This window comes from Notamacropus eugenii, chromosome 6 (genome assembly GCF_028372415.1).
Source record: "Notamacropus eugenii isolate mMacEug1 chromosome 6, mMacEug1.pri_v2, whole genome shotgun sequence".
NCBI lineage: Eukaryota > Metazoa > Chordata > Mammalia > Diprotodontia > Macropodidae > Notamacropus > Notamacropus eugenii.
Window position 1 is genome coordinate 154,820,275 of NC_092877.1, and position 17,909 is coordinate 154,838,183.

Below are 17,909 nucleotides of genomic sequence, written 5' to 3' on the forward strand. Positions count from 1 at the left end.
TCTGATCTGTAGAAAAGGGATAATATATTTATAGTAACTCAGGATTGTGAGGAAAATACCCTTTAAACTTTCATCTCTAAAGAAATATGATATTAGTAGGGTCCCCTTCCTTTTCTTTTTCTTGGAGAAAAAAAGATATTCTGAATTCCAAACAAATAGCATGGTGAAAAGAGCACTTAATTTGGGTGTAGAAGTCCTAGTATCATATCCCTGTTCTGCAACTTAGTACCAGTGTGAGCTTCGGTAATTAATTCATTTTATCTCTTTTGGTCTTAGTTCCCTCACAACAAAACTTGTTGTTATTTTCAGTTATGTCCAACTCTCTATGACACCATTTGATGTTTTCTAGGCAGATACTAGAGTGGTTTGCCATTTCCTGCTCCACTACATTTTACAGATGAGAAAACTGAAGTAAAAAGAGGGTTAAGTGACTTGCCCAGGATTATACAGCTAGTGAATGTCTGAAACTGGATTTGAATTCAGGTCTTCCTGACTCCAGCCCTGGCACTGTGCCATATTGTTGCCCTTGTAAAATGAAGTTAGGGTAAGTCACTTATAAGATTCCCTTCTAGCGCAAATTTGATAAGCATGTATATGTTACAAACTAGGAGGAGTTAGATAGAAAATGTAAGCCTTGTCTCAAAGGCATTTCTAAGATTTACATAGGACTCTGACAACTCTTTAAGAGCCTACATGCTGCTTATGGTTAGTTATAAAGAAAAGAAACATCAACAAACATTTGTTAAGTGTTTACTCTGCTAGGCATGAGGTAGCTAGGTGGCTCAGCAGATAGAGAGCTAGGTCTGGAGTCAGAAAGACCTGAGGTCAAACCTGGCCTTAGACACTTAGTAGCTGTGGGACTCTGACCAAGTCACTATTTCTACTTAACTTCTTTTTGCTTTAAGCCACTAAAGGAGGAAATGGTAAACCACTCCAGTGCCTTTGCCAAGAAAACCTAAAAAAGGGTCACAAAGACTTGGACATGACTGAACAACAACAAATGCTATGCATTGTGTTAAGGACAAATAAAGGTAAAAAATAAAACAATCCCCACTCTCAAGAAATTTATGGTCTAATGGGGAGACAACAAGCAAAAGCTATGTACAAACTCTCTCTCTCTCTGTATGTGTACACACACACACACACACACACACACAGAATACTGTAAATAATCCAGAGGGAAAGCACTAGCATTAAAGAGGCCTGGGATAGGAAGTCAGTGAAAGTAGGAGGAGGAGATGAGAAGGGAAAGATTCTCTAGATACAAGGAATAGCTAGTAAAATGCTCCATACTGGGACACAGAATGTCTAGTTAGATGAACAATAAGGTCTTGTTGAATAAGTGGAGGAGAGTAAGTTGTAAGAAGACTGGAAAGCTAGGAACGAGCCAGGTTATTCTGAAAGGGTTTCAAGGCCAAACAGCAGTTTATAATTGATTCTGGAGTGAGAATCATTAGGAACTTAAGCTATTGTCTGAGAATAATGGATACAACATCCATGTGTTGATGCCAAAATTAATAATACTAAGAGATGTCAATTAGCAGGAGAAGTCAGAAACAGGATAGAGCATCTCCTAAAAAGGAAGGGTGGAATAGTAGAAAAAGCACATTTGGAATCTGAAGGCTTGAGTTCAAATCTTGCTTTTGTCACAAACAGTGTGACTATGGACAAGTCATCGAACTTTGTGAGCTTCAGTTTCCTCACTTGTAAAATGAAAAGATTGGACTCTAAGATCCCTTCTGGCCCCAAATTTATGATCTGATAATGATCTTGCGAACCCAATCAAAATGGTCACTTAATGGTTAAGTACTTAAAATTATTACTTAACAATAAATATGCCAAGGAAAGAGGAAGCCAGTACTCACCATCTGTTGGTTTCTTACTTCTGTTACAACATGTTTATCTCTCCAGTCAAATCTTATCGGCAAAGGCATGTGTGTGGTTGGTATCTTTAGCTCTTTATTATATAATGGAAGTTCAGAGGGTTTACTTCTCAAATAGACAGCTGTAAAAGAAAAATAGAATATGGGGTTGGAAGAAAATCTTGTAAATTGCTTTGACAAAAGTCTCATTTTAATAGAAAATAGGAGTCAAATTTATAGGAAAAAAAAACTATTCTTCAAGTTATAATTGGTCCAAGGATACAAATAGGTAGTTTTTAGAGGAAGAAATCCAAGCTATTAATAGCTACATGAAGACAAAATTCTCTAAATCATGAATAGTTCAATAAATGCAAAGAAGATGATTCTAAGGTGCTATCTCACACCCATCAGATTGGCTAAAATGACAAACAAGGAAAAGAACAATGCTGGAGGAGCTGTGGGGAAGCATGTACCCTAATCCAGTGTTGGTGAAGCTGTGAACTAGTCCAACCATTCTAGAAAGAAATTTGCATCTGTGCTCTACAAACATGCCTTTTGGCCCAGCAATAGGTCTGTTGTGAGAATTGTAAACTTTATACTGATCAACGTTATATTTACAATGATAGGACTCCAATATGGCATATTCCTTAGGCTAAGGGGCTCAAAATGTCCAGAGAAGCACACTCAGTTTGTATCTTTCTACTAAGGATTGGAGCTTTTTGATTAGATGAACTCTTGGCTTGCTCCAGGAGCCTTAAATCATTTCCCTGTTGCTGGCTTTGATGGTGAACATTATGTGGTTCCAATAAAGAAACTCCCCCTACCTAAGCTTCACTAGGTATCAATATGTGATTCTGATTACTTTTCTACCACATCTGGGGCTGATTAGGAATGCCTTCTCCAACATTTGGCACTGATTACCTATGCTCAATTGCACCCATTCCTCACCTGCAGTCTGGGTTGAGTTCCTTCCAGGCAAAAGAAACCTATGTCTATTTATTATTTTCATATTTTGTTGTTGTCCAGTCATTTCATTTGTATCCAACTCCATATGTCCCCACTTGGGGTTTTCTTTTTTTTTCTTTATTTTTTTTTAAATTTAAATTTTGCTTTTTAGTTTTCACCATCCACTTCCATAAGATTTAAATTTTCTCCCCCTTCCTCCCCAAGACAGCACACAATATGGCTATCTACACATACATTCCTGTTAAACACATTTTCATATTAGTCATGTTGAATAGAAAAATTATAATGAATGGGAGAGAACATGAAAAAGAAAAAAACAACAAAAGAAAATAAACTGCTTCACTCTGCATTCTGACTCCATAGCTTTTTCTCTGGATGTGAATGCCATTTACCATCATGGGTCCTTTGGAACTGTTTTAGAGCCCTGCATTTATGACAAGGGCTAAGTAGATCAAAATCAATCATCACATGGTGTGGCTGTTTTTGTGAATAATGTTCTCCTGGTTCTGCTCCTTTCACTCAGCATCAGTTCATATAAGTCCTTCCAAGCCTCTCTGAAGTCTTCCTGTTCATCATTTCTTATAGCACAATAGTATCCCATTACATTCATATCCCATAACTTGTTTAGCCATTCCCCAGTGGATGGGCATCCCCTTACTTTCCAGTTCTTGGCCACCACAAAAAGAGCTGCTATAAATATTTTTGGACACATGGGTCCATTTCCAATTTTTATGATCTCTTTGGGATATAGTCCTAAATTTGGTATTGCTGGGTCGAAGGGTATGAACATTTCTATAGCCCTTTAGGCAAAGTTCCAAACTGCTCTCCAGAATGGCTGGATCAGCTCACAGCTCCACCAACAATGAATCAGTGTTCCACCTTTCCCACATTCTCTCCAACATTTATCACTTTCCTGTTTTGTTATGTTAGTCAATGTGATAGGTGTGATGTGGTTCTTTAGAGTTGTTTCAATTTGCATCTCTCTAATCAATAGTGATTTAAAAGCATTTTTTCATATGACTGGGAATTTTCTACCTACTGTCACTTTATAAATCTGAGATTGAAATAATTCACAAAGACATAGAAGATTCATCATAATTAGTAAGTTAATAGTACCATTAGGTTATACCTCTAAATTCTTCAGGAAACAAATGAGAAAACTGATTTATTCCATAGATGGCAGAAGTATTGTCACTGGAAGAAAATGAATTCAAATAGTGATGTCTTCTAAGGCTTTCCTAGACATTAGAGATGAGAAAAAGAGGAATTAACAAAACCAAAGAATAAATTAGAATTTTAAAAATAAATTCAGTCCTTCCTTTTCTGATTATATTTTCAAACACTTCAGTTCAAAAAATTGATTTGTACACTAAAAGCTTTGATTTGTGTCTTATAGAACTTTCAAAAACTTTTCATAACTTTCTCCAGATCATTTTTGCATATAAAAGCTTCCTGTGATTTCAGATGATCATTTACTTTGGTCATAGTGAAAACACTGAAGATTTACAAGTAAGTGGGATGTACTCTAAGGCAATAAATATACTTTATTAGAGATTCATTAATTAAGGGTCAATTAACTTTTGCTGGTAAATTTGAGCCTTTGAACTTGAAAAGCTCTGTGAAAGATGTATGTATATGTTAGATTTTTACAGGGTGGAGCAAGAAAAATGGGGTACTGTTTCAGGGAAAGGTGTGTTGGGATATCTCTCCTTGGAAAAGGAGAATGATAATTAACTATGGACTCCATTAATTTGAATTCAAGAATAGAAGCTTTCCTTTTACAATAAAGATCCTAGATTTAGAGTTGGGAGGGACTTTTAAATATGCAAATAACTTTGCCATCTAAGACTGTTAGTCAATGGTATGAGAATGAAGACTGCTTAGGGCCTGAAGTACTGAGAACTAGAGCAATGGTTTTAAAGCAGGCATGGCTAGAGAGAACACAGACCAGTTAATCAGACCAGAGGCTGTGGCCATGTTCCATGTAGCAGCAAAATCCTATAAAATACCAAAAGTATTTGCTAATGGTTACTGCTTCACATATGTGTCCTTACCCTATCTATGGACTTCACCGTAGGTTTAATTTGCTTTTAAACTGAGTGTCAAAATGGACCAGACTTCATGGCCTTTTTTGAATTTTGCCCACAAATATTTGACTTAGTGGTCTGCCCACAACTCCCAAGTGTGTGAATCTGTGAACCCCTCATGAGCCTCATCTGTGTCCAGACAGCAGCAGCTGAAGTGGAAAACATTGTTTATTTGTGACATAGAAGATAGGAATTTCACTGGGTCCTGCTAAAGAGATTGCATGACTGCCATTTTTGTGTCCTGCTTTCTAGGTATAATAATTAAGCCCTGGATAAAAGATGGGGGAAGTGAGTGAGGAGGTATTATTTATATATTTAATTAAAAGTTCAAGAGCTTCTGTTTTTGGAGGTTGTTGGGGGTATTAATAATAGCTAACATTTGGCAGGTGTAATTATTATCCTAATTTTACAGATGAGGAACTAAGGCTGAGCAAGGTTAAGTGAATTGCCCAGGATCATACCATTAAGATATTAAGTATCTGGAGCTGGATTTGAATGCAGGTCTTTCCAGTCAAGTCCCATACTCTATCTTCTGAACCAGTTAGCTGCTTGTCATATGAGAGTCTGATCTTTAAGGATACAGCTTATTTCAATTTGTGCTTTCAATGGAATAGGGACCTCCTGGCATGGGGTCTATTTCTGCTAAAGCAGTTTGCAACTAGTCTGTAATATACTGTATTTGAGAACTGCTGCAGGGCACTGAAAGTTTAAACATCTCACCCAAAGTCCGCACCACTTGGTGTATTAGCAAATGTAAGAAGCAGGGCCTAAACCCAGGTTTGCTTCTGTATTACCCCATGATTCCTCTTCTCACAGAGAGGTAGGACTCAAAAAGGCAAAGGACCAATACTATCTTTATAAGTAGAACCATCACAGGTCCTGAAGGCAGTTATTATTGGTAGTCATTACAGCTTGCCTTGCTTCTTCTTAGATTTCAGCCATTTGTGCTTGAAAAAGAATTATCCTCTATCCAATTCTGAAGACCAGGTTGCTCTGTGTGCTGGTGCTATTATACAGTCAGGTGCAAGACTCTCATAGGTGCAAATGAATTTACCTATACAGAGTTTCAAGTTGTAATGGACAAAAAACAAAACAGAAATTAGTAGTTTCTATGAATTTACCTATACAGAGTTTCAAGTTGTAATGGACAAAAAACAAAACAGAAATTAGTAGTTTCTATGAATTTACCTATACAGAGTTTCAAGTTGTAATGGACAAAAAACAAAACAGAAATTAGTAGTTTCTATGCTTTTTGCACCATGGTCAAGGACATCAGGGAAAGTGAGGATGGCAAGCTAGTTCCTCACACCTGAGACATACATGGGTGTGTGGACTGAGGCATACAGCAAAAGGCATAAAGAAGGAGAATGTATCTTACTGCTGATAGTACAAGATTGGCCATTATTTTGGAAGAGTATTTGCTGCTTTTGGAAACACTCCCTGTCCTTCCCTCTCATCCCCAACCGCACTTGGTAATGAATGCTGGCTGCATTATCAGAACATCAAAATGCACAGTATGTTCCTAGGAGCCTTTGCAGGTACAGTGACTTTTGAGGACGCAGCCAAGGGAACCATGTGTATGTGTCCTTTCCTTCCTACCCAGGGTATTTTGCATACTCTGGCTATACTTGGTACCTTCCTGTTGGCTGGAAATCAGCTTTCCAGTTAGTCAAGTTTGTGATAATTAGCCTTTTTAACTGATGTGGCAACTTTCTGAAACTGCCTAATAAACTATAGGGCTGGGGTGGTTTCCCAGACATCTTCAGTACGTCACTAGTTCTGCTTCTTTTCCTATTACATGGGAAGATTTGGGGGAAGGGTAGAAAGTTGTATGAGTGGTAAGGATTATTACAAGGTAGTAATTAGAAGACTGACTTATTTGTGTTAATTTGACTGTCTCTTCATGTGTGCAAGTGTCTTCAATACCACCTGTCTAAACTTTGTTAATGTTTCACCCCTCATGTAATTTATTGTTTAAAAATTACTCTTTCAAATATCATGCAATTATTTTCTCTCCTTCCCACTTCCTCTGCATTAAAAAAAGAAAAATGTAGCCTTTGTAATAAATATTCATAATCAAACAGAACGAATTCTTACATGAGTCATTTTAAAAACAAGTAGGTGTCATCTATATTTTTAATTATCACCTTTCTGTCAAGAGGGAGGTAGCATGCTTTATGATTAGTCTTCTGGAACTGTGGTTGGTCAATGCATTGATCAGTGATTGATCTGAATTCTTAAGCTCTCAAGTTGTTTGTCTTCATTGTAAAATTTGTTTTTGTGGATTTGTATCAGTTCACATAAGTCTTGCTAGCTTCCTCTGAAACCATTCTTTTCTTCATTTCTTATGAAAGAATAGTGTTACATAAGACTCGTACAATGCTGTGTTCAGTCACTCTCTAACTGATGGGCATCCCTTTTGCTTCTAGTTCTTTGCCACTACAAACATACACACATATAAACACATATGTGTGTGTACTTATAAATATGTGTATGTATATTATATAACAAGCAGGTCTTTTTCCTTTTTAAAAATCTCTTTGGGTTATAGGCATGGTAGTATTATCATTAGTCAAAGAATATACATAGTATGGTGACTTTGTGTTGGAATGGTTAGACAGCCACAGCTCCACTGATGTTGCATTAATGTTTCTGTTTTCAAGTAGTGTCTCTACCATCTGTCATGTTCCCTTTTTGTCATCTTTGACAATCAACCACTTGCATTTTTATTAGCATCTTTTGTTTTTCCATCACTTTCATTTTCAAATATCTTTTTCTCCTAACAGTCTGAAGAAACAATTTCTTAGGAAAAAGAACTTTTAAAAAGATCAGAGAAATTATCCAACAAATCATACAAACTTAAAATTACACATTATGTTCCACACCCCTAGTCCTCTACCTCTGCAAAGAAAATGGGAAGATAAAGTCTTTTTTCACAATATTCAAGTTTTTTTTTTAGTCACCTCTTTTAAAGAGGTTGGCAAAAGCCAAGACTAACCTCAATTGGGCAATATGAATCAGGACTTAAGGCACAGTCTTGAACTTTCAACAAGGTTTATTTATTCAGTGTCTCCTATAAGCAAAATACTGTTATGCACTGGAAATACAAAGGCAAAAATAGTCACTGTCCTCAAGGAGCTTACACTCTCCTGAAAGAATGAAGTAGAATGAAGATACAACATGCACAAAAACAAGTAAACTACCCAAAGTTCAGGGGTGTAGGATCTAGAAATGACTGTGGAGATTTGGAGAAGCTTCCTAAAGAAGGTAGCACCTGGACTGAGCCCTGAAGGAAGCTAGAAATTGTGAGAGACAGAGATGAGAAGGGAGTGCATTCCAAGCATGCAGGAAAAAGGAGGTGGGAAATGGGATCATGAGTTTGTTAAATAGCTGGTAGGTCAATTTGGTGACCAGTGGTGACCAAATATATATAGAAAGAGAGGGTGGAATAAAATTGTGAATGAACTGAAATTTCTAGTTAAGGAGTTCATATTTTGTCTTAGAGGAAACAAAGAGCCCATGACGGTTCTTGAACAAGAAAGTAAGTTCTTTTGGAAGATCATTTAATGCTGCACAGAGGATGAACTGGAGAGAGAAGTAACTGGAATCCTAGATTCCCAATGAGAAGAGGTTGTTGCATGAGTCCAGGTGAGAGGTCATGAGGTCTACAAGGAAAAGGCTTTGGAAGTAGGAAAAAGAAGGACAGATGAAGGAGACATCCAAGTAGACGTGAAGGTCTTTGCAATCTTGTTACCTTCAGCACAGATTAACTCTTGAGCTATTTAAGTAAGTCCCATCTTACTTCTCAACTTAATTTCCTTCAGTGCCATTTTTCTTCTGTTACATAACAAATTAGGTATGGAGATAATGAAATTCAAATGTTTCACAAGTGGAAATAAAAATACTGGAAAGTCTGCTCCATTTCTAATATATTTAGTGTTCTTTTAGTTTCATTTACAGATCCTCTTGGTAAAATTTTATTTAATTGGTCATCATATTAAGCTTTCTCTAGGCTTGTTTTCTCCCTTCACTCATTTTTTTAAAATGATACTACTCATATATTCAATTTCTCTTTGTGTTGGTTTTGCAAATGAGAATATATTCAAAACTGCTGTTTTCCTTGGCTCAAACATCTCCTGGTTTGACAAGAAGATCAACAGTTAGTCAGCTAAGGTGCTTTCTGGCTTCTACAGACTTCCTTATTGTAGCAGTTATTTTACATTGGTCAAACTTGCCTAAGGAATTATGTAAATCCGAGGAAAAGCCTTCTTTTTATCCTTTTCCATTTTTTTCAAACTCCTTGCTTTTCTTTCCTCTCATACAATACTCCATTTCCAGATGCCAAGCTTTTTCATTGGCTGTCCATCATAATTGGAATGCTTTCCCTCCTCATCTCTTCCTCCTAACTTTCCTAGCTTCCTTCAAATCTCAGTTAAAGTATCATCTTCTACAAGAATCCTTTTTATGCCCTCTTTAATCTTAGTGCCTTTCTCTTGAGATTAACCCCCATCTAACCTGTATATGTCTTGTTCACATATAGTTGTTTGGATGTTATTTCCCTCATTAGATTGTGAGCTCCTTGAGGTGTTTCTCGTTGTTGCTGTTAGGTTTTTTTTGCCTTTCTTTGTGGATCCCCTGGATAACACAATGCCTGGCACATAGGAAGTTTTTAATAAATAGTTGCTGACTGATTCAAATTAATTATCTTGTTTAAATAGGTGAGGTCTGAATTACCCTATTGTAACTGCACATAGTGTGTGCTTCTCATTTTAACCTATTTTTTTTCTAATTTAGTGTTTATTTTTACTTTTACTTTCCAACCAATAATGTGTTGGTGCAAAAGTAGCTAATTTTCAAATGATTAATATACATAACTATAATTTTCTATCCTTAAAGATATAATCTTTTTTTTTGACATGTGATATTTTACGTGGACAATCTATATTGTACCATCCACATTTTTTAGTAAATAACATTCATATTATATCATATTCTCATGGCATGGGAATTTTAGACCATTTCCTTTCTAAGTTCTCAGTCATATTTTTCATAATATTTTTCACCATCCTCATTTATGTCCAAATTTTCATTATAGTTAACAAATATCAAGATTTATGTTGGACATGATTTGGAGAATCATGTGAAGTGCTTCACATAATTATCTCTACAGATTTTAGGCAAGTGGCTGAATGAATCGTCATGTCTAAACCCTGCCTCACTTTACTACCTCAAAACAGCAAGAAGTATGTAAAATAAAGTAAAACAATCAGAATGGGATGAGAGAAAGAAATCCACGTAAGGAAATTGTTTTCAGAAAAACTATTAGAAATACCCAAGAAATGAGTAAATAAACAAACAGAAGTTTCCAATGTAGTAACGAAATACCCTGAAGCTAAAATAAAATGAGGATGACCACCAAAGTTGTATAGCTGTTTCCCAAACATATCTCAAATTTAAAAACTTTTAAAAAACTGAATAAGTAAAGCTAAACTTAAAAGTTGATGAAATACTCATTAAAGAACTTAAATACTTAAATCTCCTACTCATCATTTTCTATCACCAGCCCATCCCACACCAAGTGCAGCTAGCCAATCACTCTCATGTGCTTGTGTCTGAGGATCTGGTTGAGGGTGTCCCTACTAAACTCATCCTCCATGGCAGTAATTCAATCTGGCTCCCTTACCCCACTCCCAAAGTGTGAGAGACAGCAAAGAGTTAAGTTTCCACAGAATTACTAGCTGATGAAGTTGCTGAAAACAAGTTAGATAAGAAAAAATAGCAGACTGCTGGTGGGCTCAATCAATCAAGAGACAGTTAATGGCCTTCAGAAAATCACAAAGTTTTTGATAAAGGGGAATCAGCCTAAAGTGGCGGGGGGAAAATGACTGAGAATGACCAGGAGAAAGTTTTTCTTCACTGTGTTTGCTTAATAAATCTCATGCATATAAGCAGACACACCCTGCATAAAATTATCCCTCCATTCTCTGTTCATGGGTCTTATGTTGAAGCATGTTTGGGAAGAGGGAACATACCAAGAAGGACTGTGTAACAGGCATGTCAAAGAGTTTGTGACCTGAAAGGGAATGGACCAACCCATCATCTGATGGGAAGATGTGTCCTGAACCAGCTCATCTCGCTTCTGTATTCAGGGCTCTTCCTTCCTAAAGAGGGGCTGAACCCACTTCTGGCCAGGGGTGTTCAGTTCCTCTGAACTCTACTTTAATAAAATTTCCTTGATACTTTTTAGTGTCAAGTGTGGGTCTAACAATTTTGGCACCCAGTGTGGGGCTTGACTCGCTGACCTTGGGCAGAGTGACGTAAGATACTATGGGAAAGAGCACTCCTGTTGATTTTAATGATTCCTGTAGGTTGAATCTGCTTTGTTGATGCATGCAATTTTGAACCACATCCAGAGAGTTCAGAGAAATTGGGGAAAGAGAACCTGTTGGCAAACCATACAAGTCGATATATTGGACAACGGTAAGAACAGTCCGGGTACTTGCACTCTAGGACAGTCTTTTATTGACGAGTGGAGTTCGGTTGCAAACTCTTTGTTGGTCAAACCCTCCGGGTTGGCCTTAAGCTGACAAGTAGACTTGGAAACCCAGAGTCCCAGGAATCTGCAGATTTGGACAATGGGGAAGTTAAGTTCTAGGCCTAGGAAGGGGAGGAATCCCCAGGAAGACATCCTCCCTGCCTCCTTGGGAGGATGTTGGATATTGAGAGGATACTCCCAGGACAGAGGGGAAGAATAAGTAAGCATTCTTAAGATAATGGTACCAGGAAGGGGATAAAGAATCAGAAATGCTAGCAGAGTAGGGCTGTGCATCTTCCCTGGGATAAGGATTTTAAATGGCCAAAATAATTGATTCTTGGATCTGTATCACTGTTTGTCTATGTTGTGTTGATGTTTCTGTGTGAAATGAAAGTCTGTATCTGTGTTTTATCGGACACATTGTAGGACTGTAAATAGCCAGATAGCCTAGAGTGAAAGGCTAAGCTGGACTGTCCTAGAAATGCCACGTTACCTTCCTTCTTCAACCCTCCCAAATCATTCAGAGGAGTGGAGGGATAGGGAGGGAGAGAAAGGGAGAGAAGAATTATTTTTATTGTTTAGTTTATATGATTGGTAACAGCAAGTAGAAGAGTGTAGGAGAAGTGTCAGGTCAGAAGTTATGTGCAATTTTAAAAGGGCTTTAATCAAAGTCCACCAGACAGAAAGGTGAGAAAGTTTAAGCAGGTAGAAATGAGAGGAGCATGGGCACTATGTGATCAGAAGGCTTGAAAGAAGGAAAAAAAAGGAGAGGGAGGGAATCTCTTTCCCTCACCAAAGAAAGGCAGGCTAACCAGCATTTAACCATTTCCTGCCTCACCCAAAGGAGTTTTTGTGTAATGGGACACAACTGAAAGATAATTGGCAATTCTAGTTGTATTTGGAAATGTGAAAAGGTGAAATGTGTCACTCAATTTAATGTTTAAAATAGGTTAGAATTTATTAAACTCTGCTAGAAGTAAGTAGAAGACTGGCAAGTAAAAGAAAAATCTCAGGCATGCAGCCTGGAATGAAAAAGTAGAGATTAGATTTAATTAGACCTCAAAGCTAAAATCTGTACTTTATACTCAAATTAAGTCAATATATCTGATGCCAGACAACGTGCTTGAAATTGCAAAAAAAAAAAAAAATTAGCGTTTTTCTGTCTTTTAAGACATTTCACTCAGGGCTTTTCTATCATAACCTTAATTGTGATTCCCTTTGGAATTTCAGCGATTTCTTTTAAAATGCATGTTAAGCATTAATTCTCTCCAGATTCTGAAGAATGAAGAAAAGGAGGTAGAAGTCTCTCAAATCTCAGTGAGTCTTTTTAGGAGAGAATGGGTTGAGAGTATCACCTAAGAAGTTAGTTTATGAAAAGAGAAGTGAAATACCTAGGACACTCGATAAATAAGGGAATTAAAAAAATCAACCCAGACAGGATCAAAGCTATAACTGAAATACCCATTCCCCAGGACTAAAAGAGAACTGAGAAAATTTTTGGGTTTGACAGGATTTTGTTATATATGGATTGGGGTCGAAATTTGATAATTTTAAAATTATATTTGGTTATAAATAAGCAGTGATAATGCTGATATCTGATTATCTAGTCATGTTCTTACTTTTCCTTTTTATGGCATGTTTCTGAAATCAAAACAGGTAGTAGAAGATGTGAAAACAATGCAAGCCTGTGGAATTTTGCTCTTTTCAATTCAATAATTGGGTAAACTGGTACTCTTGCATAGTCTTGCAAAGGATAAATTCCCTGCAATAAGAACATTCTTTCTGAATAATATGGGAATAATTAGATAAAGGAAAGGAAACAAAGGTAGAAATACAATGTTGAATCATCATCCTATAGACTAAGGCTAGGATTTAAAGTGGACAGTAATAAAGATAAATTTGCATGGAATAAGGTCCTTACAAGTTACAAAACGATGTAAGAGCAATTGGGTATTAATACAATTGACTGAACTAATTACTGAAACTAAATCAGAGCCATCTTCAGTTTGGGAAAAAGAATTTCAGCGTAAGTTTTTCAGAGGCAGATAACCTGTGGTTATACCATTGCACTGATGGAAAAATTAAATGTTTCTGTTTTGATCTGAATTCATTCTATGACCTAAACATATGCTGAAGTTAGTGTTCAAACTTTTCATGTGTGCATCATTTCTCTGATGTCATGTCTTCTTTGAAAATGAAGGACAAACACACAACAATCCTCAGCCAATGTGAGATTATAGTCATATCTGAAACTGAATGTTGGAGGTTACTATTTTCAGATTTTGTAGGACTGTTAATTGACTATTCTGAGTCTAACTCCAGGTGTGGAAACGAGAAAGGCTGTCTGACTCACTGGTCCATGGTTCCAGCTATCCTGTACGGGTATGAAGTGCAAAAAGGTGGTTTCATGGGAAGGCTGGGAGAATGACTTTTCTGCCTGAGCTTAGGTAGGATTCTGTTGACTCAATTTCCCCACTGACACCTGGCAGACTTAAGCCTGGCTAAGTGCCAGTTAACAATCTATATAACTTCTGCCTGGAACTGACATGAAGTTAGGGAAATGTTCCCTTGCTCTAGCCATGTCCTTACTCTTAATGGCAAATTCCTATAATCAAAAGTTTTGTAAGCATAATAACAGATCTATTAAATAATAGGTTGGTAGGGGAACATGTAAGGTTAAGATATAAGTTTAAAATTAGGCTATTAGGTTTAGGATTTTAGACCAACAAAAATAAGTTAGGGTCCTTTAATCCTTAATAAGAGTATGAAGACAATCAGGTCAAGGACTTGTGAAACTGGCCTATTATTCTTATGTCAGTTAGTTAATGGTATAGGAATGGTTTGTGGTCTATCTTGTAAATGATTTAAAGAAGTATAGCATGACCAGAAGTTGGAAATGTTTAAGACTTGATATGTACTGTGCTAAAAATTGATCACTAGTATTTATGCAGGTATTGGAACCTGTTATTGATTTCTTAGTGAAATCTCATCCCCTTAATGGGGTAATAAATAATGGACAATTGGCCAAAGTTCCAATTTCAATTTTGTAAGAGTGATAAGGGGTATAAGGCTTAAGAATGGTAATTTATAAATTGTGTCAAGATCAGTTTTGTAGGAGAATGGACACAGGAAAGAAGACTTCTACAAAAGACGGCAAGAAGATACTCTACTGAAGATGGCTTGAACAAACATGCAGACCAGAAAGCTGCAACAGATGATGCCCTTCCCCACCCATTGTTGTATGAGATGAAACTTTTAAATGGACAACTCATTGATTCACCTTTTCTTTTGGGTTTCTGTACTTATGAAGGTGACTGTCCCATTGTAATCTGTCAATGTGTCAATCAGCCTCTCTGCCGTCCTACTTAAAGAGGAGATAGATGAAGGGAAGAATTCATATGAGATAGAGAGTAAGGGAGCATTAGAAATGTGGAAACAAAATTTTAAGGAGGGAAATGTTAAGATCTTAGTGGAAAGAGCTATAGGAAACTATCAGATGAGGAATGTGAATTGATGTGAAAAGGTTTGAAGAAGGTACTGGGGGTGGGGAAGAAGTGTGGGAATATAACCCATACTGAAAGAAAAGGAGGGATTGAGAGAGACAGCAAAGAGTTAAGTTTCCACAGCTACTGGTTGATGAAGTCACTGAAAACAGGTCAGATAAGAAAAAGATAGCTGACTATAGGAGGGCCCAACCAATCAGGAAACAGTTAACGGCCTCCAGAAAATCACAAAGTTTTTGATAAAGGGGAACCAGCCTAAACTGGTGGGGAAAAATGACAGAGAATGACCGGGAGAAAGTTTTCCTTCACTGTGCTTACTTAGTGAACCTAACACATATAAGCAGACACACCCCGCATAAAATTATCCCTCCCATTTTCTGATCATGGGTCCTATGTTGAAGCATGTTACACCAAGGAGGAAGGTGTAACAGGCATGTCAAAGATTTGTGACCTGAAAGAGAATGGACGAATCCATCCTTTGATTGGAGGATGAGCGTCTCGCTTCTGTATTCAGGGCTCTCTCTTCCTAAAGAAGGACTGAGCCCACTTCTGGCCAGGGATGTTCAATTCCTCTGAACTCTGCTTTAATAAATTTTGCTTGATACCTTTAGTGTCAAGCTTGTTTCTAACACAAGGGTCAAAAGACATGGATTCTGCCAATTTACTAAAAAGAAAGGGCAAATAAAAATAGTGACACTACATTGCAGAGCTAGGCAGGAGGGAAAAGTTTCTATGCTCAAAGTAAAGGGGACTAGAAAACCATCTGGAGTCAGTTTTCTAAGCTAGATTCCAGGAAGATTATCTTATAGTAATAAAGGATGGAGAATGTCTCCAAGGATATAGAGGCTCTGAAAAAGAGAATGGTAAAAATGAAACTCAAAAATATAGGAAAATAAAATTTGGTAGAACAAAAACAAAGGAAAATAACTTCCAAAGAATAAAAAATTTTTGTACAAGACAGAGATTCTTCTTTACTATAGGAACTATATAGGTAACTTGAAAATATAAACCTCCAAAATAAGATAATTGTTAAAACCTAAGAAGCATATGACAAATAATGTGAAAAAAACCATCTCAAACTTTCTAATTCAGACAACAAAGTACTAATTGATCAAATTAAAAAAAATTACTGCCTGGAAGAAAACCTACAGTTGAAACTCCAAAGCATATATTATTTCAAACAACAAATTTTGTAAGCAGTCAGGGAAAACACTTCAGTTATGAAGAAACATAAGTTAGTATAACACAGCATCATTCCATATTCATGAGAAATCAGAGAAAAGACTAAAATAGAATAATATTGTCAGTCAGCAAGCACTTAGTATCCAGGCACTGAGTTCAGGGCTAGGGACACAAAGAAAGGTCAAAACAGAAAGAAAACAGTCTCATTAAAAAGAAAAGACCAAGCTACAAAGCCAATTCTTTCATGTTTATAGGCTCTTGATTTTAAACAAAAGGAAATGGGACTGTGATGTCATAATGGGATAAAAGAGGGATAATTATGGGGGGAAGATCTAATCCGCTAAGAATAAAGAGATACTAATGAATAAGAAGGGGTAGAGAAAAAGCTGAAGTAATATTCCATGCTCCTCTACAAATGAAACAGCATCTTTTGTGTGAAGAAAGCCATACTGAACAGTGCTAAACTGAGAAGAGGTAAGGGAAGAAAGAGAGGATACCTGAAGATGTACTCCCACTTTGTGCAGAGGTGAGCAGAGAAAAGACACCGTGTTTTTTTAAAGATCCTTAAGGAGGCTGGAGATACATGAAAAAATAAGATAAAAGAAATGGAGGGAAAGACATGGGGTAATGGTGATGGAAGGTATATCTCTTCTTGGAAGAAGAAATGAATGGATGTCATTTTAAGGAAGTTTCTCCTGGTGGCAGGAGTTGTGTATGTCTATAATATAATAAACATAACAATATATAAAATATAATATATGATATATTATTAGTAGTATACATGTAATATATTATTCGTGCTACATAAAAATACAATATACAAGAGAATGATTCTATCTGGACAAAATTTGAGACTACCTTCTGAGCTTCCAAGGATTTCATTCTATCCTAGGGAGATGATGAATAGGTTTCTTAGGGAACCAGTGATAAGAATTGAAATACAACCAGAAATACAATAATCGGACCTTAGGAATAATAAATGATCATGATAAAGGCAAGGCGTAGAACCAGGTTTCAAGACCTGTAAAACAGTGATCTCCATCACATGATATTGTTTCATGAACTGATATTATTAAGATTAAGACTGGAAAACACATAAAATATAAATAAATGAAAATTTTAAAAATAAGGTAATGAGAGTAAAATTTATAAATATAAATATGGTAAATGATACAGAGGGAATTTAGGGCTCATAGTCTAGAAGCTCTACTTCTTAAGCAGACCACTGACATTAAGAAAGTAACCCATAAACGAGTACCCTCATTATATTCCATGAATGGGTGAGTGAGGGGACAAAGGGAAGAATTCAGAATAGATGAGAAAGGTATGAACACAAGGAAATGTAAAGATATCATTGGAAAAAAAAGTTGCCACAAAAGAATGATATTTAAGGGATGTAAGGAAATGATGAATAATTTTGAACAATTTGTTTATTTGGCAAGGAAGAGAAAGGATCAAAACAGGGTTGGGAGGAGGGAGATAAGAAGAAAAAAAATAAATGTAAGGAGATGGGAGGTGACAATAAACTACCACAAAGTAATGCAAATAAATTTAATTAAAAGAACAACTAATTTCTCAAAAGAGGAATAGGATTTAAAAAAATAAAATTAAGAAGAGAAACTAATGGAGGAAAACATAAATCTAACAATCTTCTAACCTTAAATGTCAACAGATTAAACAATCTAATAAAATGAAAAAAAAATGTCAGAATGGGTAAAAAAAATTACAATTTACTTCATACAGGAAACATGTATAAAAAGTAAAGACATAATGG

General features: G+C 36.4%; 1 protein-coding gene across 1 annotated transcript in view; it reads right to left on the reverse strand.

The window, feature by feature from the left end:
- Window positions 1-17,909, reverse strand: part of CTSO (cathepsin O) — a 71,131-nt gene that overhangs the window by 34,888 nt on the left and 18,334 nt on the right. Inside the window, exons 2-3 of the mRNA XM_072621349.1 lie at window positions 3,958-4,066; window positions 1,866-2,005 (exon numbers count right to left, since the gene is read on the reverse strand). Coding sequence (XP_072477450.1) covers window positions 1,866-2,005; window positions 3,958-4,066 — 249 coding nt within the window. The remainder of the gene's footprint in view (window positions 1-1,865; window positions 2,006-3,957; window positions 4,067-17,909) is intronic.